Source organism: Erpetoichthys calabaricus, chromosome 10 (assembly GCF_900747795.2).
Source record: "Erpetoichthys calabaricus chromosome 10, fErpCal1.3, whole genome shotgun sequence".
NCBI lineage: Eukaryota > Metazoa > Chordata > Cladistia > Polypteriformes > Polypteridae > Erpetoichthys > Erpetoichthys calabaricus.
In genome coordinates this window covers 58,525,854-58,552,754 of record NC_041403.2, presented here as the reverse complement: position 1 = coordinate 58,552,754, position 26,901 = coordinate 58,525,854, and the positions used below count along the sequence as shown (strand labels likewise).

Sequence of the window (26,901 nt, the reverse complement as noted above, 5' to 3'; positions counted from 1 at the left end):
GAGCTGAAACCACACAATGCAGTCTAAATTTATTGTTCTTCAATGCATATACTTAATACATGATTGACTTTATTTCCTTATTTTTAATTATTTACACTTTTATTCAGTTTGTGATTGTGTCATTATGAAAGGCGATACATATAAAATAAAGGCAGGTGTTTAAAGGAACAACATGACCACAACCCATTTTGCAGACATGCATTGCAGAATTTAAAAAGCCCCTATATAAAATGTTTTACAGTATAAAACTCTGGTTTATTATCATCTTTGAGGCAGGAATATAATTATTTCATGTTTTCTATTTTCAAGGGAAGAAAAGAGAACCTGGTATGACATTTTTTGGATGTTTGTTTTTAGCTCTCTTTTAATAAGCCGGTGCTGGCTCCTTTAAGTGTGAGGGCTTGTAACCACAGAGGGAGCTAGCGGCAGAGTTCCCATCTGGCGAGTGGCTGAGCAATCATTGCACGCCGGGGCCTGGGTCCCTGTATGGGTGGTCCAGATGGGCGGAACGAGACACAAATAGCTATAATTTACTTCAGGAGCCCTATAATTACACTGAGAGAGAGAGAGAGAGAGAGACTGAAGCTGTGTTCCTACACATGCCTGCCTGCATTAAATATGAACGCAAAGCTTAAAAGGAAAGGAAATGTATACAAGCCAATTGAACTTTTTTTTTCTTTTTAAATCGGTTTATATAAACCAAGTTTAAAATCATAATGAAGACCTGCTGGTGCTTACAATAGTTCAGGATCATTTGGGCAGTACTTGCAAGTGACAGGCACAATTCTTATACTGTATTGTTTTGTAAATTTGTAATTCTGTTGCCTATTACTACTTGTTGTTTTTGGTTTGGTGACAAAAGGCCGTTTACAGTGCCTTTTAGGTTAGTTGTTGCAGAATAGCATAATGCAAAATAAAGGTTGTTTTTTCTCATCATCAGATAATGTAGTTCACCCAAAATGAAAGCAGATGGTTGTTTTCCGTATCAGGACTCTCTTTCTTGGTTGTCTTCTTTAATGTCAGGTGGCTGTTCTTTTTGTCCAAGGCCTGTAGCTGGCTGTGGAGTGTTTGAAGAGCCCTTGGCGGTTCTGTGGATTCCTTGCCTTGTCTTTTCAGTACTGCTTTCTCTTAATTAGGGGGTTGGACTTGAGAAGCTTCCTGTAATGCTTTGATGCTTTCTTCTTCTTCTTTTTCCTTTCAAGGATGCTGGATTCATTGAATCAATCTTCCATCCTTTGTTAGTTTTCCTTGTTGCTTATTAGGTACAGTAGAGCACCCTATCCTGATGTTTAAGGGTCTTGAGTCCTTGCCGGGGTATTCAAGCTTTGATGTTTGCTACTGGTTCTAATGGACCTGGCAATCTGATTTAAACATTGCTAAAATTAATTTAGTCGTTTGTCCATTTCTGAATCTTTCTTTGAGCTTCATGTTTAACTGACGCTGGTAAAATATGAGTTGTGCTGAAACAAGTCCTAGCTTTACATGTCTTAAGAATTTTTAAAAATGTGGTGAAAAAATAGTATACAGGAGGCATTCCAGTGGGTTACATTGTTTAAGAAACATGCAAAATGCAGGCTTCCTCATCTGCTCCCAAGGCACGACAGCTCAAACACAAGCAGATAATGTAGCCGTTAATAATAAAGGCTGCAAGCTTGCCTGCTTGTGGTGCATCTCTCTTCTTTAGGCTCTGCTGTGGGTCTTCTGTTCCCTGGATCGTGGCCAGAGTCTGTGGTTAGAACTGTAGAGCTGTGTAGGAAGTAGAAAAGCAGTAAGGAAAAAAGGGATGGGGGAGGATGGCTGTGGATGGAAATTAGAAATTACCACAGGGAACCTCTCTTGAAGTCAGTTTTATGCATGATAATTATTAGCCCATCATCCTGCAAGCTGCTAAACTGTCAAAATCAAATTCAGTTTGGTGCTCTCAGCACATCTGTGCCCAGGTCATCCACCCTGCTCATTACTAATAACTTTATGGCAGATTTTGTTGAAGATAAGCCTCTGTTGAAAGAGGCTGAAGAAAAATGGATACCAAATGAATAGTTTCCTTTTTATTTTAAAAAGCACCCTTTACGGTTAACAGCATCCAAGAGGGTTTGTTATGAGAGCTACACCATGAATTACAAATAGATGTATACCTTATGAATAAAGGTGACGTAACAACCAAGGGGTGCAGCACAGGACATCAGTTTCATGATTTAGTCTTTCTTTCCTTGACAAATGCACACTTCCTTTATTTTCGGAGGATAATGCAATAGTATAATAACATTACATGCTCAGACCCATTTCGTCCAGAGTTATGTGTGTCCAGAATCTATCTCATCAATCATCCTGGATGACGTAGCAGTTTTTCACAGGGAATAATCACACACGTATCCATACTCATATAGGCCCAGTTCAGAATTCCCAGTTAGCCTAGCACATATGTCTTTTAGGATGTGGGGAAAAAAACTTTCATTATGATATATTTATTTCTTTTTTAATTGGACACAGTCCAGATGATTGACTTGTTCCAAGTGACACAGTGAGTCAGTAATAAAAGCAACAACCTTGTGGTTAACAGTTCAATGCCCTAGTCTTACAATCCATGATGATTCATGTTCCAAGACTCACATCTTGGTATGCTGTGAATATCTTCTGCACTTTAGACCATATAATAATTGAATGAATTATCTGTATATCTCTTATTTTTTCATTTATTTTTCTGATAGCACCTGATCAGTTTAATCTTAATTTTGCTTTGTTAGCTGGAAGCCGAGTAAGTCAAGAGCTAAGATACACCAAGGAAAAACAAGGAGAAGACACTATTTTTACATCACAGATGCTCATTCAGACCAACAGAAAAGAAGGTGCCACAGTCCTCACACAGGAGGCTTTGTTACAGCACCTTGAGGCAGCACTGGCAGCCAGCAAGGTGCAGGTGTCTTTGTACGGAAAGTAAGTCATATATCATAGCTTTTGGGATTATGTACCTTCCTGATGTAATTTCTTTGTTAAAGAATGTGTGATATTATTGTTTTTATAGATCATGGGACTTGAACAAGATCTGCTACAAATCAGGTGTCCCTATCATTGAGAACGGAATGATTGAGAGGGTAAGTAACCAGAACCTAACTGCACTCCCAATGTCAGTTTAAAATTTTACTGTATTATTTACTTTTTTTTTTTTAATTGAATATTCTTTTTTTTTCTTTTTTTCACATGACAGATGATTGATAAACTTTTTCCATGCATGATTGTGACCCCTTTAGACTGTTTCTGGGAAGGCTCCAAACTCCAGGGTGGTTCTGCCTATCTACCGTAAGTAATCACACATTTGGAAACTTTATGCAGCATGAAAATCTTTAAACTTGCATAAAATTTAGTTAATTTCAAGAATTATCATTATCAGTTTCAAATTATCATTATAAAGGTGTAAAGAATATTTACTCTCTACCTACAGCCTTAGGTCATATTGCTAGCTGGACTCCAGATTCAAATTGGCTACCTCCCAACTTATTACTCTGAAAGTGTCATTTATCCTACCTAAAAGTACAGTCTGATGTCCTGTGCCATAGGATTGACTTGTCCAAGAAGTTCACTAACCTCTTTTTGAATTTATGCAGTCATAGTCAGTTATTTAAAGTCCAGAACAATTAGCAAGTCTATATTAGATGGAGAAAAAGTGGAAATTGTATTTTTTTTCTCAGGCATGAGATTGGTATTACAAAATGGTACCATAAACAAGCCAACAAACACACATATAAAAATCTGCAGTTAGCAGATAATGTGTGAGATAACATGTATAGATCCACATTTGTATGGATTTTTATAACTGTGGTGGACCAAAATTAGTTTAAAGCTAGATAGTGGAAATGATAGGATGGGATGCTGGTTGTGGAGAGGTGGGGGTGGCAATGGTTTGCTTATTGTGTTTAACAATGGTTAGCATTCTTTTAGTTTACGAGTGTGTGTCCATCAGTGAGGGACCATGGGGGGGGGGGGCTTGCTTTGTCAGCCACCGGTAACACCACTCATTCTCATGTTAATCAAAGCTGTAAGTTGCCCAACAAATAAAACAGACATTATTCAAGCCACGGGCCCACAGACGAAAACAGCAAAAAAGATGGATACATAGAGTTCAATGTCCTCTTTTTCTTAATTAAAGGAACTACTTTATGACTATCAGTGGGGAAAATTGTAATGAGCTGTCTTTTTAATATCTAAAAAGTGGTGTGGAATTTATTTTCCATTTAGTATTTTAAAAGGCAGCCTGTGTAGTATAATGTTTACATATTCATTCTTTTTATATACATAACAGAGATGTAACATATCCTAAAAATTAATTAACCTGCTTAGACAATATGCAGATAAATCTCATTCTGCATTTCTTTTGGCCAGTTATATTGTTGCATGTTATAGCTATATCTTTAATAGTTTGTTCATAACTGAGTAATAAAACACTTTGAAGCCTGTTTAAAATTTTTCCTTTCCTGGTATACATTGATATACACGGACTAATCATATCAAAAAAACTGATTTAAAATAAGTGTTAGTTAAATTTTAAGGATCTATCCGTTAACCCCCAAAAGTGATGATTGGAAGGGGTGGGATCTGTTGCTTGGGCTAATGTCCTGTACTGCTTCCGCTTGAGTTCAGCACAGTTCTCTTTTTTTTTTTTCTTTTTTTTTTAAAGCCAAAAAAAAGAGAGAGGGGTAGAAGTGAGAGCGAGTGAGTGTGAGAGGGAGAGAAAAAAAACTTTAGAGAACAAAGAGCAGCAATCTATGGAAAAACAAAAGGGCCTGGGCTGGCTCACTCAAGCAAAAAATAGGAGATAAAGGAGCCTCTCTTTGCAAGCAGGAGCAGGGCCGCTTGGTATGTGGGAATCGGAGGGAACTGGCTTTATTTGAAGCCACTCTTCATGAATTATTAGAGTGGTATTCTGCCCAGAGTTTCATTTTGTGAGTCCTCCAGCTTGCAATTCTGCATCTCTCTCCCTCCCTCTCTTTGTGTGTGTGTGTGTGTGTGTGTGTCTTTCTTTCTTTATACTCATTTTTTCTTTTTTTCATCTTCTACTTAAGAGTGGTGCATTTAAAATTATTTGAAATAATGTTTCAATACAGAAAAGACCCATTCTGTGTGCAATACAAAATTTGTATAGACCTTAACATTCATTTTATTAAGTGAAAAGAAACAGAAATATGTGATGAATTAAATGGCAAAAAATCATTTTATGCATTGTTAACTTTTATGAGCTATAATGGTTTCATAAAGGAGTAGACTGGTACAAATAATGTCAGACAAAGTGGTCTTGCCTATACATAGGCACCAAACTATTTTTTTTTCTCTATTTAAATATATGTAGTGAAAAGTAGACATTATTTGAAATTAAATCATGAACATGTAAGAATTAGCAAAATATATTTAGTAGTTTCCTAGAGGCCATTGTAGAGGCATCATGGATTTTAGGTTGCTATGAGAGAAACTCTGTATTTTCCTCCTTCTTCTTCTTTTTCTTCTTCTTCTTCTTTTTCCCCCTCCTCTTTCTTTCTCTCTCTTTCCCCCTTTTTATTGAGAGTCAGTGAAATGAGCTGAAGGGGCATAAAACGTGGGGTGGGGGGTGGGACAAAAATACACTCATTGTAACTGTGAGAGAAAAACCTACAAAAGGATATTTTACAGATGAAGAGATTAATGGTTTAACATCCCCTTAGAAGAGAGCTGTAACTTGTGGGAGGGGGTGAAGGGAGTGATGTGGCAACAATCAAAGTGCCAGCCTGTTTCAGGAAAGTCAGAGAAGGAGAGAGAGAGAGAAGCAGAGAGACATACGGCTGCTTTGACTGTAATTGAACATTTAGCAATGAGGGAGGTTTCTTTCCATTAAACACCATTTAAGTAAGACATAAAAGTGCACATCATATGTAAAAAAAATATATTTGGCTCATGAAGTATGAAAACAAAGCTCTGGTGTATAAAATATATGCAACAATAGCCAATAAACGATGAAACAACCTAATTTAGTGTGATACATAGTAAAACTGTCCCTTTGTAGAAACACTTGTGATACCTGGTGTATAGGAGTATGTTTACAGAAAGAAATATCTTGAAATATTGCCTTAAATATTAGATATGGTAATGTTGTTTAAATTGTTAGATATAATACATATTTTTTTTATGAACTGAAGTAAGCACATGCTTGCTGTGGACTATTAAAATAAAAAAAAGGCAAAGTATTGAAGTTTGTTTTCAAAATCAAACTAGAAGAAGCACTTTATTAATGGCGCTTTTTCACTTTTTGTTCTATATTTTGAAACTCTGTATTGAAACTCAAAGTATTGTGTTACTTTGCCATCCCAACATCACCATTCCATTTAGAAAGACACTCAAATAAATGGCATGGCTAATAATTAGAACGATGGAAAAAGATAAGACTCAACAAAAAAGATAAGCATTGTAGACTAAATGCATTTCAGAGACTTCCAGGCTTGTCCTCGTTCAACTACCACCCCCTCATCCTATGCACAGTATCAAGATGTTTGAACACCAAAGGTAATTGTCATGACTCTATGTACAAAATTAAGAAATGGGAGAGAAATGGCCTGCCTATCGGCCTTTGCCTGCTTTGTTGCCCCGTGTAACAGGATAATGTACGCTACTTTGCTCTGCATCTGGTGCTGGCGATAAAGACTTGAGAAGAATTCTGAACACATCTCTCTGAACAATCAGAGCTTGGTGGTGGGATATAGTCAGGCATGGTACAAGGAACAAATTAAAACTGGTGTTCATTAGTTAATCACGCAAAGCAGCTGATGCAACTGTTGAAATAATTTCTCCTCTCTCACCATTGTCCTGTTGCAATATTCATGAGAGAAATCCCTAGAAGAGTTGTTTCTGGTGAGAAGGAATGTTTTATTGTTTATCAACACTTTTTGTATGTCCATGTTCAATATTACACATTTACTTTTAAGTTTATTTTTCAACGGAATAATGTTTTTAGTGTATCTTTTTTTTCTAGGGGAAAGCAAGATATCCAATGGATGAATCTGGACCCAGTGCAGTTAATGGAAGAACTGGGTCAGTTTACATCTCTTGAAGGTTTCCGTGAAATGCTTGAAAAGGCCCAAGTTGGTCACGCCTATATGGACCGCCCTTGTTTGGATCCATTTGATCCTGATTGCCCAAGCAGTGCTCCCAACAAAGCTTTGCATAAAGTGAGTTTATACAGAGTTACTAAAATGCATTGTTCTTAGTTAGTATTTATTATGTAATGAAATGTATACCTCAGCTAGTAGTTATATGGATAAAGTCAAAAAAGTTCAATACACAAAATGTACTAAAAGTATAGTATACCTGTTATTTTTTTTTCAGACACCAGATATTCCACTGGAACTGCATGGTGGCTGTCATGGCTTCTCCAAAAAGTTCATGCATTGGCAGGAAGAACTGATTCTAGGAGGTGTTTCTAAGGACTCCCAGAATAATCTGTTAAGGTGAGATTAAGACAGAGGGCAAAAAGATCACTATTTTTCTAAATAATTCACTGCTTGAAGAAAAGATCTTTTTCCTTCCTTGGAGGACTGCAGTGAATGCATTATTTGATCTACCATCCTTTTTAATGAAGACTTTTAAGAGCATCTAGTTATGTATAAATTACATTGAAGAATTACATAAAACCATTTGAGTTTCATAAATCATGCAATAGACGGTCATAACAATGTATACAGAAGCATGGGTATGATTAGTTGCACATTTAAAATTAAATAGGAAATAGATGAATACCGCTGATCTTTTGCTCATTCAGCAACAAAGGAGTGTAGCATAGGCTCCCTGTCTGATTGTGAACTGTACGTGTTCTCACAAGGTTACAATACCCTTACTTCACCCAATAAATAAATAAACAGGTATTTCCTATTAGTACAAGTATAGCTTGTCTCTGTTCCACAAAGGTTTAGTCCCTTTTCATATTCCAACTTCATAGGAGTGAAGGAGACTATGAAAGGAGTACAAAACACTTAAATGAAATCAAAAAATTACCTTGTAACCTGAACTTTAGATTTTCATGTGTTAAAATGAATTTCAGAACTACTGTGAAAAGTAACTGAATGCCAGACACTATACCCAGATCATGACCCTGGCAAGTCTCAATGGAAATGATACAACACTTTGCTATGTTTTACAAATGTTACTCCTGGGATATGATCTTTGACAACTTTTTTCACTTTCACATAGGTGAAACATATTTTTTTTTTCAAAAATAAGGGCCTCTTTTTATTCAGAGGCATTGTTTTTGGAGTATCAGCGTCCAAAGCAGAACAAATCTTTATCTGTCCATGCAGTTTTATAACTGCATTGTTGTGGATTAATGTAAATGCATCAGTCTATTCTGAATATTGTCAGGAGGTTCTGTCATCTTTTGGACCTTTTTAATTTTACACTATCACATGTGCTGCCATTAACACCACATATTAATTTAAAGACATAGGACTGTAATGTACCAAAGTCTTTATTCATGATTGCTATTTCTCTGTAGTGCTGAAGCCCTCCAGACCATGTATCTACTTATGAGCCCAAAGCAGCTTTATGAACACTTTAAAGATGACTATGAAATTCATGACATCAACTGGAATGAAGAAAAAGCCACTGCAATCTTGGAGTCTTGGCAAAGAAAATTTGTTGAGGTATTTTTCACCATTGTCTATCACTTGATATTTTGATTGCCTTATTATAGATAGATATTGATCCTCTAATTAAACTTGGGTAAAAGATTATTTTTTATTGTAATTTTATTAAAAGAAAAAATTTGGCTTCCATTTTTTAAAATCCACTTATCTTATAGAGATCATACGAGTAATGAAAGCTATTCCAGCAGTAGAAGTCAGAAGATGATCCATAAACATATTATTATTGGTAATAGTTAGGGTGGCATAGTGGTGTGACAGAATTACTGTCACTTAGCTGGATTCTAATTTTGAGTATAGACTGAGGTACTTTTGGTCTATATTTTGTGAGTCTAAGGTAAAGCTTTTAGATTGGTGTCACCTTAATGGTAAGATTTTGCTTGTTGCTCTTAAAGGCTATAATCCCAGCAATCATTAATGAAGTAAATTTGTACAAAAATAACTTTATATGAATTCTTATGTGAATATTCTGTAGAAATTACAACATATTTTTGTAATAAACAAAAGTATTGTTTTATTTATGATGTATTTTTTTCAAGCCAGCAGATGCAATTTGTACAGTTATCCATAATTCATTTTTATTCTGTTTGCATTGAAGAAAGCAAGGCTGATTAGGTGTTTCTCACAGGTGTGCTTGTTTAAATGTTCATTACTGCTATTATTTTTAACAGATAAAAGTATTTCAAGCAGTGGACTGGTTTTGCTTACATTTTGAATGTGAAATTGAATAGTGTTTGTGCAGCATTACAAATTGCATTACCTGGGTTTCAAACCTGCCCAGTGATTTGTGTCATTATTAACACTGTCTCTTGGAATTGCACGGCTTGCTAAAAGATGTCTGTAATTGGCTAGTATCAGTTTTTTTGCACATCTTGCAATAAAAAAATAGTCTAAAATTACTAGATGCACATTAACCGTAAACAAGCTATATCATAGTAGGACTGTATATGAAAGTCAAACTAAATGGTTGTAGGTCTTCAACTGTCAATTTTAAGTATTAGGCCTGTGGTTTACCCTGTATCAAAATGGGGAGTCCCAAGGTTAATATTTTTTTCGGAAGGCCTTGGAACAGTGTGAATGCCTGAATTCCATCAATCCTCAACTGTCTTGTAAACAGAGTCAGCCGAGGAGGCCACTGACATATTCCAAGTTATAGGAACAAGCTGTTTTTGTGATAACTGACACCCTGTGCTGACTGAAGACTAGGCAGAAAGGAGTTCTACATAGCCTAATGTGATGCCTCATAAGTAGAGAGGGTAAAAAGGAAAAAGAAAGAGGGTATGGGGGTGTCACAAAGAAAAAGTGGATCCCCCCCACTCCCCCCAGAGGGTGTAAGCCATACAGAGTGGTGATGGAATGTCTCAGGAAGTCATGTGATCTCATTTGACCCACAGTTTCTTTGACCTTTGCCATTTGTGATCATTATTTTAAGTTGTCAGCCTTTTGGGGTAGTTCACATTACCTCAGTTTACTAACGTTTTATATTTGAATCACAGGCACTGCAATTTCTAAACACTTGTAAAGCATACCACAAATCTCTGTGATAGTGATGCATGTGAAGTATGAGGAGGAAGGCTGCCTTTTTTTGGAGGCAGTACAAGTTTCCTCCTCATGGTCTCCAATATTTTACCACATCATGAGTTATTACAATGGAAGACTAACTCTGTGCCTAATGAATTACCAGAAGGCAGATATGTAAAAGTATTTTGCAATAATCTGAATTAATTTATATAATTTAATTGCTTTTTTAGGTAGCTCATCAGAGTATTTCCCAAAATACTTCACAGAGCATACATGCTTTCTCTACCACTACTCTCAACGACATTATGAAATCTTTTTCTGATGTAAGTGTGATCCGAGTAGCAGGAGGTTATTTACTTATGGTAAGGAAAAACATTTTCTACTTAGGTTGCAAGTTAATGCTTTTTTGTACTTTATGTTATTTCAAAAATAAAAAATAACCCTCAGCCTTCCTCTGTGTTGCAGCTAGCATATGCATGTGTGACCATGTTACGATGGGACTGTGCCAAGTCTCAAGGAGCTGTGGGCCTAGCAGGTGTCCTGTTAGTTGCTTTGTCTGTAGCATCTGGATTGGGATTATGCTCTCTCTTAGGGATTTCCTTTAATGCCGCCACAACTCAGGTATAAGAAATTTTTGATTTCCACTCTCATGGCATGCACATCTTGGGTTACTTTTCAAAACGTTTGATGTAAGGGTCTCTTATTTCTTTAGGTGCTCCCGTTTCTTGCTTTGGGCATTGGAGTGGACGATATGTTCCTTTTGGCTCATGCATTCACTGAAACTGGTTATAACATCCCTTTCAAGGTAAAGACTTGTGTCTTATCCTCTTCCCTAGCTGTCAGTTTATCATGTATTTGAACATCTTTATATATATATATGAAAGAGAATAACTCATTTTGGTCTTTATTTCCATAGGAAAGGACTGGAGAATGTCTTCGTCGCACTGGGACAAGTGTGGCACTTACGTCAATTAATAACATGATTGCCTTTTTCATGGCTGCACTGGTACCCATCCCTGCCCTGCGTGCTTTCTCCTTGCAGGTATTTCTTATTCTTGAAAAATTAGATTGGGAGACTGAAAATATACAACTCCCCATCAAAGAAACGTGACATTAAAATCAAAATATTAGAAAGTAAGAGAGTAAAATAAAGTGTAGATTTTCTTGCTCTACAAGACTTGTATACCAACAGGTTTAAATCTGTGCATACCTTTAATGTTTTCTGTGAATCTGTCTCCATCACAATCATAAATTTAGTAAAAACAAAAAACAAAATTGGTAACTCAGTTGCTCACGTTAGCCTTAACTGATTTGGGACACTTTCTCTTCCCAGTGCAGTAATATGTATTAATTTTTTGAAAGGCTGTGCACCCAACTTACTGAGAAATTAAGTTTAGGCCTCATGTGGTGGATGGAGATGAGTCAATCTGCTCAGTGTACAGTACAGCTAATGAACAAGTGATATTACCATCCTTATAGTAATTTCTCTATAATTTTTCTGAACCATGCTGTGGTTCAAGACCGTGTTCATCAAGAGATGATTAATATAATGTACTGTATCATTACAGATTGACAGAACTGGTTTATTAATTATAAGCTCTGTTGTTTTATGTATTTAATTATTTTCCACTTCTGCTCCCTCCACAGGCTGCCATAGTTGTAGTCTTTAACTTTGCAATGGTTCTACTCATATTCCCAGCTATATTGAGCTTGGACCTGCGTAGGCGTGAAGATAAGAGACTGGATATTTTGTGTTGTTTTTACAGGTAAAATAATCCTAATAAACACTACCAATTAATTATAAGTGGTTGGGGTATGAATTGAAAATTTGACTAATCCCTTCTTCATTTTCACTTCTTTCCTTACAGTCCTTGCTCAAATCGTGTCATCCAGATACAACCTCAAGAGTTTGCTGATGCCAATGATAATCACACGTACTCACAGCAGTCTTACAGAGGCCCCACCATTACAACCAGCACCCAGATTACAACTACAGTCCAAGCCTTCACACAGTGTGATGCCTCAGGACAGCACATAGTAACTATCCTGCCACCAACATCCCAGATCTCTACCAGTCCATCTGTGCTTGTCTCTTCCAATTCTGACACTTATGACTCTCAGCTCTTCATGGCTTCAAGCTCCACTCGTGATTTATTGGCACATATTGATGAATCCAAAAGCAGACGAGAGTGTGTTCCTTTGCCGTTCTTTCGATGGAACCTTTCCGACTTTGCTCGTGACAAATATGCTCCTTTGCTACTGAAACCCAAAACAAAGGTGACTGTATTAGTAATGTTCATGGTGCTTCTTGGGATTAGTCTTTATGGAACCACAATGGTCCATGATGGCCTTTATTTAACTGATATTGTCCCTCGTGAAACTAAGGAATATGACTTTATCTCGGCGCAGTTCAAGTACTTCTCCTTCTACAACATTTACCTAGTAACAATGGGTGGATTTGACTATGCCCGCTCCCAGAGACAGCTCCTTCAGTTGCACAATAGTTTTAATTCTGTGAAGTATGTGGTGCGGGATGAAAACCAGAAGCTGCCTCGGATGTGGCTGCACTATTTTCTTGACTGGTTACAAGGTATTGCTATGATTTTTATTTTTTCAACTATACCTTTTCTTTATCTTAAATTTAATAGTGTATTTATGCTTGCAACTAAAACAGGCTTTACAGCATTGCATAAACGTGTTTACAATTCTGTTTTGATTATAATCCCAAGTACTGAAATTGTATGATTTCTTCATGTGGTATATTTTGACTTTGTGTGTAGTCTTTTTTAACTGTTTTAAATTCTTGTTCTGATAGAGATGTGTTTGGGTAGAAGATGTTATAGTTGGTGTTTTGGGGTTTGGACATTGGTTCAGAATGTTATCCCTTGTCTTGTTCCTCAAGTTACAAAAAGAGAAGTGAAAAGCAATGTTAGCTAGCTCCTACGTCGGAAGAGGACTTAAAAAAATGCAAGTTAGGGTACAGAGAATATCATAAGGGTAAAGGAAAAGAGATGGACTGAGTGAGAGCTGTTCATTGGTTGCCAGCTTTTTCAATGTTTGCTCTAAGGAGTTTCCAAAAAGTTTCTTGAGTTGATGCAAGGGTTTTTGCTATTAAGTATCTTGAGAATAAGAAAGCAGAAGAAATGGCTGCTACATTATTTATTTATTTTTTACTGTTTGGGCTGAGGATCAAACAGCCTGGCATAATTATAAGGATGATTTAGAGAAAAGTTTACATCTTGCCTGAAGAAGGGGCCTGAGTTGCCTCGAAAGCTTGCATATTGTAATCTTTCTAGTTAGCCAATAAAAGGTGTCATTTTGCTTGGCTTTTCTCTACATTCATAATGGCTAACACGGTACAACACCCTAGTACTAAGGATGATTTAGTAAAGTAAATATTTATGAAAATTAGCTCACTTCTCCACAAATTACACATAGGTTTATTTTTTGCTTGTTACACAGACAAAAATGTGTAATATATGCATCATTTGAATATTATATAAACTAAATCTAGAAGATAAGTAGGTTAGTTGACTTGCTAAGTAGCGCACAAAAAGTGGAACCAAAATCTGAACACTTGGCAATTTTAAAACATAGCCTTTTGCTTATAATAGCTGTTACTATTAAGTGTAAGGAGTCACAGTTGGGTTGCTATTATTTCTACAGGATTTGTTGATGATGGCATGTACACTAAAATGGCATCGCCATCTTACTTATTCCAGCATATTGCAGGGTGTACTATAATTTTTGTTTACCTTTATACCACAGGTCTTCAAACAGCATTTGATTCAGACTGGGCAGCTGGCAGAATTACACGTGAAAACTATCGTAATGGCACTGAAGATGGAGTGTTAGCGTACAAGCTGCTAATTCAGACTGGCTCAAAGAAGGAACCTTTTAACTATAGTCAGGTATGTACACAGTTTCTTACGCATTTAAAATTTCCTTATTAGGATGCTTATAAGAAATGTCGCCCAGCTACATTTCCTTTACTTTTTTTTTCCCCCACCCATATAGCTTACCACAAGAAAACTTATAGATGAAGAGGGCATGATCAACCCTGAAACTTTCTACATCTATCTAACAGTATGGGTTAGCAATGATCCCCTAGGCTATGCAGCTTCTCAGGCAAACTTTGAACCACATCCTCCTGAATGGATTCATGACAAGTATGACACGACCGGGGAGAATCTGCGCAGTAAGTTATATAGCTGTGTTAGTTTTCTATTTTTCCTAGTACCAAGTACTGTTGAATAAATATAACTGCACTTGGTAAATGTTGACTACAGGATTATATCTGTAACCAGAACTGTTTTCCTCTGCCATTTCACAGTCCCTGCTGCAGAACCTCTTGAGTTTGCTCAGTTTCCCTTCTATGTAAATGGCCTTCGGCAGACAACAGACTTTATAGAAGCCATTGAAAGTGTGCGCTCAATCTGTGATGAGTTTTCCAAAAAAGGAATCCGCAACTATCCTAGTGGCTACCCATTCCTCTTCTGGGAACAGTATATTGGTCTACGGCACTGGTTCCTGCTGTCCATCAGTGTCGTACTTGCCTGTACGTTTTTCGTCTGTGCTATGCTTTTGCTGAATCCCTGGACTGCTGGTATTATTGTAAGTTGAATGTTTATTTTTTTTTCTTTCATAATTAGAGTCATGGTGTGTCAAGTATTCCTGAGAGACGATAATCTGTCTGTCTAAAAGTATTTTTATGAATGGTTTATGTGATTAGCAATGCTTTCTTTGATACTCCACCAACAAGTGGAAAATGACTTAGACATATCAGTGTCAAAATTTCTAAAATAAAGAATCAATCATATTGAGCCAGCTCCTTGTATGGTTGTATCCATTAGCCTTTGATGGAAGCAGCTTTGATTTCACAGTCAACCTAGCAGGTCCACTGCTATCCAAGTCATTGTCAGCAAGCCCACCAAATAAAAGGGATCGGAAATGTTGATTGCCCCAAAGTTATCCCTTTGCAAATAATTATTTTTTATAATCTTATGCTTTTTTAAGCTTGTGTGCAAAATGAATGTTGCACAGGTTTTTACACATTACTGTTTATTACTAGGCAGATATATTTATTTTTCGTTTGTTCCATTAAGAAAATTACAAGTAAAATTTACACATGGAAAAAGTGAAATTTGTATAAAAGGAGTGCAAGTAGGGAAAGTGGAATCATTTTAAAGTGTTGACACTTTTAGCATCTTGCAGATTTAATTGACACTAATTAAATTTACTTTATCTTAACACCTTCTTCAAAGGATATGTTTAGGATATTTGGTTGGTCTTTAACCTCATTCATGGCATGTCTTCCTTTCATCACAAATAATTTATTTCATAGTAGTCATTTTTTAAACTTTACACACTTTCCTTACTTGATGTTACCTCTAAAACATCTGGTTTGTTAATTGAGTTATGGATTTTGAAAAATTTTGTTACGGCTCTGCTTTTCATATAAATGCACTCATAATATGTGTTATTCACTCTTTAATTGCATTATCTGACTTTATCCCATCCATGTATTTGTTAGGTCTTCATTTTGGCTATGATGACAATTGAGCTTTTTGGAATTATGGGATTGATTGGAATCAAGCTAAGTGCAATCCCTGTGGTGATTCTGATAGCATCTGTAGGGATTGGCGTGGAATTTACAGTCCATGTGGCACTAGTGAGTATTTCCTAAATGGGCTACTGAATCTTTTCTATACCCTTTACATTTTCATTACCATTAGCCCAGTGGCTTACATAAAAGCAGAAGTTTATTGTTGTAAACTAGCTAGTGGCAATGTGTCTATGTCTAATAGGAGAACGCCTCAATCATTTTACTCAATTCTGAATTTTTGTGCATAGACAAAAATCATCCACTAGCACACGTGTGTTTGTGCACATTTTGATCAAAAACATGCTCAAACACCTATCTACATACTTGGTGTATAATTCTCAGTTAGTATTAATGGCTGTAGTTGCTTCAAACTGAATGAGTTCTGTTTACACTTCAACCCACACTTTAGTTTTGATTTTTAAAAAAGAGTCTAAAGCTGTTTATTTTTTTCAACATGGGGTTTTTAATCTGCATTTTTTTCTTCTTTTCTCTGTGTGTGTGTGTGTGTGTGTGTCTCTTGACCACTCTCCAGGGCTTTTTGACAGCAATTGGAAATCGAAACCTCCGATCCATAATAGCTCTAGAACATATGTTTGCCCCTGTAATGGATGGTGCCATCTCAACTTTGCTAGGTGTGCTGATGCTGGCAGGGTCTGAGTTTGACTTCATCATGAGGTAGGCTTTATGAATTTTGTTTTGGTTAAAAAAAAAGTCTAATCTTTTTGAGGAATGACAATAGAAAGAATTTATGTTACAATAGATAGGTGTTTTATATTTTTTTTTTTAAAGATTATTTTCACCTGGCCATATCAGTTGTACCCATCTAGCCTCCACCTGGTTAAACAGTTAAGATATATAAGACCAGAATGAAAATGTTATCTATTGAAAATGTTTTAATCGACCGAGTTGACATAAATAACAACATTCACAGAGCCTTTAAAACTTGTGTCCAGAGAAATGTTTGAGGTTAAGATATTTTCATGGCTCTATATATAGAGTAGTTGAATCACTACTTTTTCTTTGACTTATTTGTATGTAACTGCATGAGAAGGTCATTTGTGCAAGGATTTCCTGCAGCAGCTGCAGCAGTAAATGAATGACACAAGACAAACAGGCTTGTGCCAGAGAAAGTAAAACAGGAGGGTGACAGTGAAATGGGGTGGGGGTGGTGCATGGAATGAACTGTGCTCCAAGACAATGACTGTGGGAGGTCCTTTGGAGACACTGAGGAAAAAATCATCCCTCTGGCAGTGAAATTGCATAAATACATTGCCGTAAACATATTTCCTCTTGGTGGCACTCAGAATAAACAGCTGAATAAGCTCTGCATTTCTGCTTTGACCCAACACCACCTAACCATCCCCCACCTCACCCACTTCTCTTTCTAACCTCGAACTCCAAATGGAAAAGATTACAGTTTGCATAAACAACAGAATTCCTAACACTCAGCCTCTTTTGGAGGTCTGGCCCGGCCCAGGGACCATGGATAGTTTAGTTTTTCCTCCTTAAATAAATCACGGTCCATTTTTGGAATGTTGACTTAGTAAAATAAACAAGTGAATTTTGTTTTTTCTTACTGGATAGCTATTGAAGACGGGCCTCTCTGTGTAAATAGTAAAAAGTGGATGTTGGCAGTTGGTTGCTTTATTCTGACATTCTTATGTATGTTTTTATGTTTTTGGTTCACCCTTAGAGTACAGGCTGAGGGTATTACCACAAGTTTATTTCTGAGTGATGGCATATGGGGAAGACAGCACCAGACTGGATAATTGTTATTTATTTATCTATTTATTTTTAAATTGACATCCAGCTTTAGTATAACACGCAGCACCTTTTGAAACTCATGGAACACTGCACACCTGGTGGTGCGTATCAAGATGCAACAAGGAGAAAAATACTTAAAAGGAAACTTCAGACAAAAAAAAAAAAAAGCCATCTGCTGGGTGGTGGAATTTAGAAATAGCTCTTTTAATGAGAGGTGGAATGATGGGTGGAGTTTGAGACATGGGGATGTATGAGTTTGGTCTCTGTGGTCACAAACCTGGCTCCATAGCGTGACTTCCTCCATTTGTAGGAATTAAAGCCTAGGCTTCTTGTGCTTATCCTACACTGCCCTCCTTAAATAAACAGCAGGGCTTTTCAAGGCAGACTGGGGTCTTGTGGTTACAAGTTGGAGCCTCTTTAATGCAGGGAGTTGTGAGGAATGGCGGGCTGGGGTGGTTTTGTGTGTATGCGTGTGTGTGTATGTAGGGGGGCACAAAAGCCCAGCTCTGGTGCACAGCTGGATTTAAGCTCAATAGGAAAGAAAAACAACTGGGAGAATAAGTTGACAACAGCTAAAACGAAAGCCTCCACATTCATGGCAGCAAAGTGCTACTGAGGAAATATTCATATTTTAGAAGTCCATCCACTTTTTGTTTTTTTTTTACTTTAGCAAAAATCTCACTTTGACTCCTTTTGATGACTAGCAATTCTATCTAGTGTGCAACATTTGTCAGGATAGCATGCATATGTGCTTGAACTGGAAAATAATTCAGGGGTGCCTTACTTATATTTTATTCAGTGGTGTGCTCTGATACTTAAATTTAAGGATGCACACTCATACAAGTGGAGCCTAGCAAGGTTAAATAATATACTAAGGACCATATAGCAAATTAGAAATTTGATTTGAACCCATTCCTGCAAACATATTGTTTGAAGTCTATTTAATTAGCTGCTGTGAGTGTGCCAACACATCTGTGCTGCAAAGCGTTTATATAAATAAATAAAAAAATGTTATTTCTGTTTGGCTTGTGACTTTAAATTGGCCCAGTATGAGCTGAGTGTAAGTGTGTGTATTAGGGCACCCTGCAGGGAACTGGTGTCTCAGCCAGAGCTGTTTCCTGCCTTGATGCCGAGATAGGCTCCAGCTGCCATGTTGTATAAAAAGCTAGCATCTGAATATGGATGGCTGATTATTAAAATGCTGTTTCAGATCCCATGCCCTTACTCATTTAAATGTCATCCTGTGTAATGGCCTTTACTTCTGTCCATGAATGAGATGCTTTTCGTTTGGGCCCCGATAAACCAGTAGCTTGAATAAAATTTATTTTTTTGGACAGTGAAGCTAACATGTAGCGTACACTGGCAAGCCTGCCTGTTTTTAACGTTTCCTTGCTTTCTTTTTCTTTGACAGTTTGTGTAAATACCTTTATAGCTTTAATAATAATTGATATGAGGACCATAATCAGTTACATCGAAGAACAGTTCTCCTCCATTGTAAACTTGCCATAGCTCAAAAATGAATTAAATAATAATCAAATATCGCTGGGCTCCATTTATGTTAATCAGTTTTGGACCACGCCGTTTCTTGTCTGTTTGAATAAATCTGGGTCTTTGTGTACACATTATGTAATTAGTCATTTGTAAAGTTTGTATTTAGTTCTATCTGTGAAGTGGTTACAACATTCTGTGCCACCACTCAGTGATGAGCACTGTACCAAAATAAACACGGAATTGAATTGAATTGTAACCAGGGCGCTGTGTGGTATATCATTGTTCAAACTGAGCTGTGCTTTTCATTTCTCCCAGCTGCCTTTTCTGCTGTCATAATATTCTTGCATGTGTACTAGATTTCACGACTTGGTTTTAAAATACTTAGATGGTCCCATTACCGCTGGGATCTGTTTCCTGGCAAGCATGACTGTAATGTAGCAGCCTTTTAGCCTTCGGGTTATTAATGCCAAGGGTGTAAGTTGGATTTGTGTCAATGTCCCAGTCCTGGAAGATAAATAATCTTCACCTAATGGGTAATTTGGGCAATGTAGACCTCCTGGATAGGGATTTCTATAAACAATATGACACCCAGATCCTGTCTGGCAGACATGGGACACCATTAGAACTACTTACATAATAGGATAGCATTCTTTGTACTGAAAGAATATGCTGTAGCTCCGTGCAGGTAAATCTGTAATCAAATTGACCTTCCAGTAATATAGAGAATTTGTTTGCTATAGCAGGCTGTAAGCACCTTAAAAGATACAATAAATTGATATAAAATTTGTTATGATGTTTACTGTTATTTAATAATTACCACATACAGAATTACTGTAACATTAGGCAACTCTTCTCTATCACACTGCAAAAAAGGAATCCTGAGAAAGGTGTTTTGTTGCTTCATACCTCCTACCTCACTGATATTGTAGTTTATGGCTGGCTGTTCTGGGGTATAGAATCTGCACTCTAACGTAAACACATTTTCAGGAAGCTGTGCTCTTATGGTGATAGATGAGGGTCCCTCAGGAAAACTGATCAACATGGATTTTCAACTGAGGAATTTCTGTTGCTTTGACAACAAGTCAGTAAAAGTAGAAAAAGACAACAAAAAAATGTACGGCTTTGAAGAATACCTTATTTAATAGAAGTAAATATTAAGTAGAAGTATATGAAGACTATAGTACTAGGGTGTTATACCATGTTAGCCATTATGAATGTAGAGAAAAGCCAAGCAAAATGACACCTTTTATTGGCTAACTAAAAAGATTACAATATGTAAGCTTTCGAGGCAACTCAGACCCCTTCTTCAGGCAAGATGTAATACAGAGACTTAAAGATTTGCCAATGTTGTTTCTTGTCCTTGAGTGTGTATATAAACACAGGGAACTCCAGTCTCTGTATTACATCTTGCCTGATGAAAGGGCCTGAGTTGCCTCGAAAGCATACATATTGTAATCTTTTTAGTTAGCCAATAAAAGGTGTCATTTTGCTTGGCTTTTCTCTATGAAGACTATAGAAATGGATTCACACTTTCAAACAATTATTTTCTGGTAAATAGAGCAGTGATTTATCCGTTTCTCTAAAAATGCATTATTTTAATGTACAAATGTGGGAAATTTTAGGTTTACTCCAAATTAATCTGGCAGAGTAGCACTTGAGCACATATTTCTGGATTAAGGTGGGTTTAGGATTCTTTTTTCTTCAGGGGCTGTGTTTTTCTTTTCCATTGTTTTCCATTTGTGTGTCCATACCCGCTCTTACATCCCATTCAGAGCCAGTTGTTGGACATGCAACTTGTCATTTGAACAGCCTTCTGACTCTTTGATTTGCTGATTACTTACTTACTTCAATAAGTTGTGAACTTTGAAACATAAATTCTCTTTGGTTCAATCGTTTTCTTTTTTTTTTTCCTTCTCCAGATATTTCTTTGCAGTCTTGACCATATTGACTCTGCTTGGTCTCCTAAATGGATTGGTCTTGCTACCTGTGCTCCTATCTCTGCTTGGTCCACCAGCAGAGGTCACGCCTATGGACTCTGCCAATCACTTGCCCACACCCTCTGCAGAACAAATCCCACCACCACCCATGAATGAACATGAGCTGTACTCCAGATGTTACCCATCAAGGAGACATGAGCATGCGTTCTCTGAAACTTCGGAATCTGAATATTACTCTGAAACCACTACTGCATCCAGGCTAGGAGATGAAGAGTACCATTACTGGGACCAAAATGCATATATAATCCCACCTACTAATGCACCTCCCTCCCATATTCTTCTGGAGGCCAGCAAGAACCCAAGCTTCCCCAAACTCACGGTATGTCCTGTCCTGTTGTTTCTTAATAATCCTTTTATTGTATAAACATATTAGAAATTGGTGGGAAGCCACCAGAAAAAAAATAAATCATGTTAAATTGCAGCAACAAGTGTGGTCATGTTTTACATTTTTATATAGAGAGTCTTCTTGTGAATTTAAATCATTTGTTTCTGACTTTTGACTGTGTAAATTTCTCTAGGTTGTGAAACCATACAAGGAGGGGAAAGAAATCCCTACCACGAAAGGACATTTAAATGCACCAGTGCAGACCACTGTGAGCTCTGTCAGTTCGCAGATTTCAAGACAGGACAAGAAGCTGGACTTCCACCATGACCAGGGGCCCCAGAGGCAACATCTATCCTCAGACAGACCCCAAGGCCCTGGAAGGACTAATTATTCCAGTTCTAGTTCTCACAACAATAGCAAGCTACACCACCCCAGGACTACACTGCCTGCATATAGCACGGCTACCCGAATATCTGGGCCTAACAGTTCTGTTACCACAGTGACTGCCACCGCCTCAGTGACTGTAGCCGTGCACCCCAGCCTGCCGGGGACATTCACGGGCTACACACATGAGGGGTTTGAGGACAGTGAGTCAGACTGCATGGAAGAGCCCCTTCCACCTTCATATGTAGTTTCAGCAGCCAACAAGGTGGATGTCTCAGAGAGTCAGGACCTGGAGTGTGACAGAAGAAACAGAGAGACCTTAAACCAGCATTAGGTGAGTGGCAAACCCTGTGAAATATTAAAAGGGACTAGAGGGGTCTAATTTGGAGATTATTTGATTGCAGGTGATCAAGAATGTCAGTGATGGAAAGCAACATGCATCTTTTGGATTATTGACTTGGTTTCTAGTTTGAGACAATGTTTTACCGAGGTATACATTTAGCAATGTGCAACATATGATATCTAATTGAAAATTATTAAAACTTGGGGTAAAACTCATCAGGACAGGAATACAGTGGCCTTGGAACCAGGAGACCAGGGTTCATGTCCCTCGTGCCCCCTGCCTGGAGTGTGCATGTTCTCCCCATTTCTGCATGAGCTTCCTCTGGGTGCTTCAGTTTCCTTCCGCAGTCCAAAGACATGCAGGTTAGGTGGATTCCCCTGCTGCGTGTGTATGTGTTCACCCAGTTAAGGGGTTGTTCTTGCCTTGCACCCAGTGCTTACTGGGATAGGCATTACGATCCTCATGACCCTGCCCTGGATAAGCTGGTTAAGAAAGTGGATGGATGAGATCGAAACTCAAATCTGTTTTGGAAGCCCATCTTTACTTTATTCCAATTTTCAACTGTAAGGTGGTCTTGCATTTGATATCCTCAAAAGAAAAAGAGAGCACCTGGGCAGTATGCTTCCTGTCCACCTGCTTCTTTTGGCGTAGCTGCTCAGATTGCACCGTGACATTTTTTGAACTTTCAAATCACGTAAGTGAAGCTGGACATCCAAGCATATTTTTCAGTTTCCGAACTCTTAAAACTGAGCAAATAACAAGACCACTGATGGCTTTATAAGGAAACCCTTAAATTAGTTATCTGTATTAACAATGTTACACAAAAGCCACATCTTAAAATTTCAGGAAAAGAAAAGGCAAAGACCAGGGACCCTGAGGAATGAAGGTGCCAAATTGCTGAGAGGCGCAGCTGTGAGGGGATCTTGTACGAACAGGCAGAGCTGCTGATAAGATCATTTCAGCCAAGGCTCTCAGACACATCTTTGCCAGTTCTGAATGAACTGTGTATTATGTGATATATTTCTCTTTTTTTTTTCCTTTCATGTCAACCATTTTCTCTTTCTTTGCGATCTTACAGGTGTTGCTGTAAAACTGGCGGCCAAAGAAGCCACAATCGTTGGTGTGAAACGCATCGCCAACTGCTTTCTGGACACACTGGCCTTCAGATCTGCTCTATAAACTGTAAATGTCCCTCAGAAAGACAAGAGAATTTATTTTAAAATGGGAAAAGCTCCTGTTCAGAGATATAAATATATATATATGCATATCAAATACAGTATATATATATATATATATATATATATATATATATATATATATATATATATATATATATATATAAAGTAATACTAAAAAGAGGAAAAGGCTATTTAAGAAGTACTGTATGACTTTGTGTATTCCGTTTTGTAGATATTATGTAAGGAGTTACGAGTGTCGCTCATGTTTATAATATTAAAGAGATGTATTTTATGTAAAATAAAATTTAATGAGAATGGATGTAATTATATTTGTTTATCAGTGTAAAAGAAAATCAGTATTTTTATTTGCTGCTACTCTGTAAAATATATGTGTCAAAACAGTCTCTTGCTGTTAAAGCACGCAGCATCCCCTTCTAAAGGAAGCCCCTCAGTTGTGTCCGTAGCTTTTAGGAGTTGGCAGTCAAACTGCAGGCTAGAGGCATAGCCGGGGACAGAAGGCCCCCGTTTTGTTCTTGGTTTGTGTTTTTTTGTTTTTCCTTTTCTATGCAAACTCAAGTCCTGTGCCAGATTAACTGACCCCAGATGCAGCCACGAAAGCTTATGAAGTGGCCTAGCGTCCGTCTGTCCGAGTGCACACCCTTGTGTGATTTCGCCTCTGCAGAGGCGTCATGTAACAAGGGGCCTCGTCCACGATGGCGGGTGACGCTTGGGCAGACAGTTGGTTCGGAGGCCACGGCACTTGTCCTTGCAGCACTCCAGCAGTGCACGTTAAGGTTGCGTATGTGGAGCGTTATGTCATTGTTCTTAAGTCCACCCACCCCATCCCTCTTGTTGGTTTTGTTTTGAGATCTGCTTGTAATAATAACTTATTAAAATGAAGAGGCATTACCTGCCGGTGCCCTGTGAAAGCTCAGAGCACTTGCGTTTTCACCGGACAATTTCCTTCGGAATCACTTGTAATGTTACCAGTGTATAAGAGCTAAAAGTGAGTCACCTCAGTTGTAGGACTGCGGACGGCTGCTTTGTGTCCTTTTTCCACATTTTGAGTCTGATCTGTAGACAACTTGATCTGTCTTTGTAATACTTGAAGCAACCTGACTAAGTGAGTGTAGTGGGCATGGTTGGCATCTTCTTATTCACATCAGTTTTGGGGTTCCCTTCCTTTGTGGGTATTATGCAATAGTTCACTAAACGTATTTAAACAAAAAGGGAAGTGAAATCGCTAAAGGGAGGTGTGTGTGAGTGAGCGAGTGTGAGTGTGAGTGTGTGTGTGCTCAGCCTTAGCGCCGAGGCATTGCCCAGTCGCCACAGCACATTTATTTGGTCAAGGGTGCTATTTCTGTTTGAAATATTATGTAGACCTCATGCAAGCCAGTATTTTTAAATATATATTTTGTTGTATTTATATGTTTATTTTATTTTCTTGGGAAAAATTATTGCAGTATTGGTCACATCACTGCCAGTTTAAATGCAGGGAGTGTTTTGTAAAATTTAAATGGCAGCTTTTTTTTTTTGTGTAAATATGTGAAAAGGGAAGAAAATGTAAAATATAAATGAATAAAATAAATGCAGCTACTGTAGTTTTTTTTTTTTTTGATAAAGTGAGAAAAGGTCTATATAAACTTGTCAAAAATTTGAAATTGTTTTTGTGGACTTAGAAGGAAAGGGGAACAGGGCAGGATATGATGTAGTAATATTGAAAGTGTTTGTTATGCCATCTAAATTATTTATATCAAATTTTTATTTTTGTAGTTTGTACAGAAGTTAGCCATTTGACTGAAGTTTTATTTTTAAAAGAGTAAATATAAATATATATTATATATATATTATATAATTATATCTATTTGTTCCTTTTTGTGGGAGGGAGTGTTGGAAGGGGAGGGTGTGAGAGGTTCTGCTGTATCCGTGGAGACCTGGTGCCTCAATGCATACCATAATGTACTTAGCACATGACCCTCATGTTCTGTACCCTTTCTAGGAGATGAACTAACAAAATAAATTAAGTGAATAAGGGAAGCTCTTGTGTTGTGTCACTTCACTGATTTCATGTGTCAAATGGCTTTCTCCACTCGTCCTTCAGGCCGCCTGCACTTCCAGAGATTTTCTATTCCTGCTTTTTTACAAAGTCTCGGAGCACTGGGCCTGCGACAGGATCAAGCGCATGAAGCAGCTGATGCTAGAGGGGACAGTTTAAAAGTACACACACTGAGGGAGTTGGGAGCGGAAAACCTCAACAAACCTCACAGACCCCTTCACGTTGTTTAGCGCTCTTATGTGTAAACCACTACACGGCGATGGTCACCGAAGGAGAGCCAAGGGGCAAAGTGACCATCCAGAGTGTTTAGGTTTCAGAACAAGACACGTGTGTGGGCAGCGCATGACTTTCTCTACATAGTATAGTGCTGCAGCTCACTCTTTTATTATGTGGAAAAAAACTCCTATCGTGTTTAACAAATGGAAACTCACCTTACTTAACTGTGCTGCAATGCAGCCATAAATGCAAAAATGAGCAAAACTTTCAGGAGCGATACGCTCACAATGAAAAAATATTAGCATTTTATACCAATAAATGGTGCCGAGCTTCATCCACAGCATGGGGCGCCTTCTGGTGGTGGAGAGGCGTCACTCCCAAGAGGGCTGCTTGGGTCACGTTCAGGCATTCCTGAATTGTGGGCATCTAAAATGTCCATTTGCTACATACTGTAGACCTGTCTATGAAAAGTGTTCACATTTTACTGTTACAAAACATTCAATCCCTTTCGACTGAATTTGGGCTTTTTTGGACACTGATCAACAGAAAGACCCTCATCAATATCAAAGTGGAAACCGATCTCTGCAAAGTGGTCTACAATTACAAATATAAGGAGATCTGTAAAATCAGGTGAAAACAGAAGTTTGCCTGTGATTAACAAATGAATATCCTGAGCCATGGTGACCTTCTGTGACCAGAGTCTGACACCACAGTAGTAAGCGGCTTTCTGAATGTGCCAGTCCTCCTCTGTATAGGAAAAAAAAAGGTTCTTGGTGGAGATGACCAGGAGTGGGCAACACCAAAAACACCATACAAAGAATCATTTTCTACTGTTGGTAGAACACTCCACAAAAATCATCAAAAGGAAAGGAATGAGCCATTTCATATTACAATACAAGCTTGAGTATGGGGTGCAATTCTGTTTCATAACCACATACAGTAGTCTACTCTTCCTACCTTGTTCAAACTAAGGAAGACACATTTGGGAAAATCTGTAGAATTAATTATTCTCTAGAAAGATCTTGTGTGAGCTGAGCACAAGGGAAGAGTGACATGAAAACGCTTTTCTGGCATTGTGAGGGACAGCTGGGACACTTTCTTAATGGAAGGACAGGCTTGTGAAGGGCACTGTCTCCCCCAAGCTGCTATTTGGCAGCACCGCCTGGGGTGCAACGGTGCCTCAGATTCCCACAGGGCTGTATGGGAATTGGTATTTGTCGGCTCAGCCCTGTTGGATACTAGGGGTGCTGCAGGAACTGCTGAACCCTTTTATACAGGGCTCCCGCCTTACCCAGAAGTACTCCCAGGCCACACTTAAGAGACACTGGAAGTATTCATGGGATCCTGAATATAAGGAACCGCTTACC

The 26,901-nt window shown here is 37.9% G+C and overlaps 2 protein-coding genes across 2 annotated transcripts in view; both read left to right on the top strand.

Moving 5' to 3' along the window:
• Positions 1-23,352, top strand: part of ptch2 (patched 2) — a 36,340-nt gene extending 12,988 nt beyond the window's left edge. Inside the window, exons 3-22 of the mRNA XM_051932432.1 lie at positions 2,745-2,934; positions 3,023-3,092; positions 3,206-3,297; positions 6,992-7,187; positions 7,345-7,466; positions 8,507-8,654; positions 10,406-10,537; positions 10,641-10,796; positions 10,888-10,980; positions 11,092-11,217; positions 11,823-11,941; positions 12,044-12,765; positions 13,944-14,086; positions 14,193-14,373; positions 14,509-14,789; positions 15,709-15,846; positions 16,313-16,455; positions 20,955-21,351; positions 21,551-22,075; positions 23,163-23,352. Coding sequence (XP_051788392.1) covers positions 2,745-2,934; positions 3,023-3,092; positions 3,206-3,297; positions 6,992-7,187; positions 7,345-7,466; positions 8,507-8,654; positions 10,406-10,537; positions 10,641-10,796; positions 10,888-10,980; positions 11,092-11,217; positions 11,823-11,941; positions 12,044-12,765; positions 13,944-14,086; positions 14,193-14,373; positions 14,509-14,789; positions 15,709-15,846; positions 16,313-16,455; positions 20,955-21,351; positions 21,551-22,075 — 3,974 coding nt within the window. The 3' untranslated portion in view covers positions 23,163-23,352. The remainder of the gene's footprint in view (positions 1-2,744; positions 2,935-3,022; positions 3,093-3,205; positions 3,298-6,991; positions 7,188-7,344; positions 7,467-8,506; positions 8,655-10,405; positions 10,538-10,640; positions 10,797-10,887; positions 10,981-11,091; positions 11,218-11,822; positions 11,942-12,043; positions 12,766-13,943; positions 14,087-14,192; positions 14,374-14,508; positions 14,790-15,708; positions 15,847-16,312; positions 16,456-20,954; positions 21,352-21,550; positions 22,076-23,162) is intronic.
• LOC127529461 (craniofacial development protein 2-like) overlaps positions 1-26,901 on the top strand; it is a 782,501-nt gene that overhangs the window by 173,526 nt on the left and 582,074 nt on the right. The window lies entirely within an intron of this gene.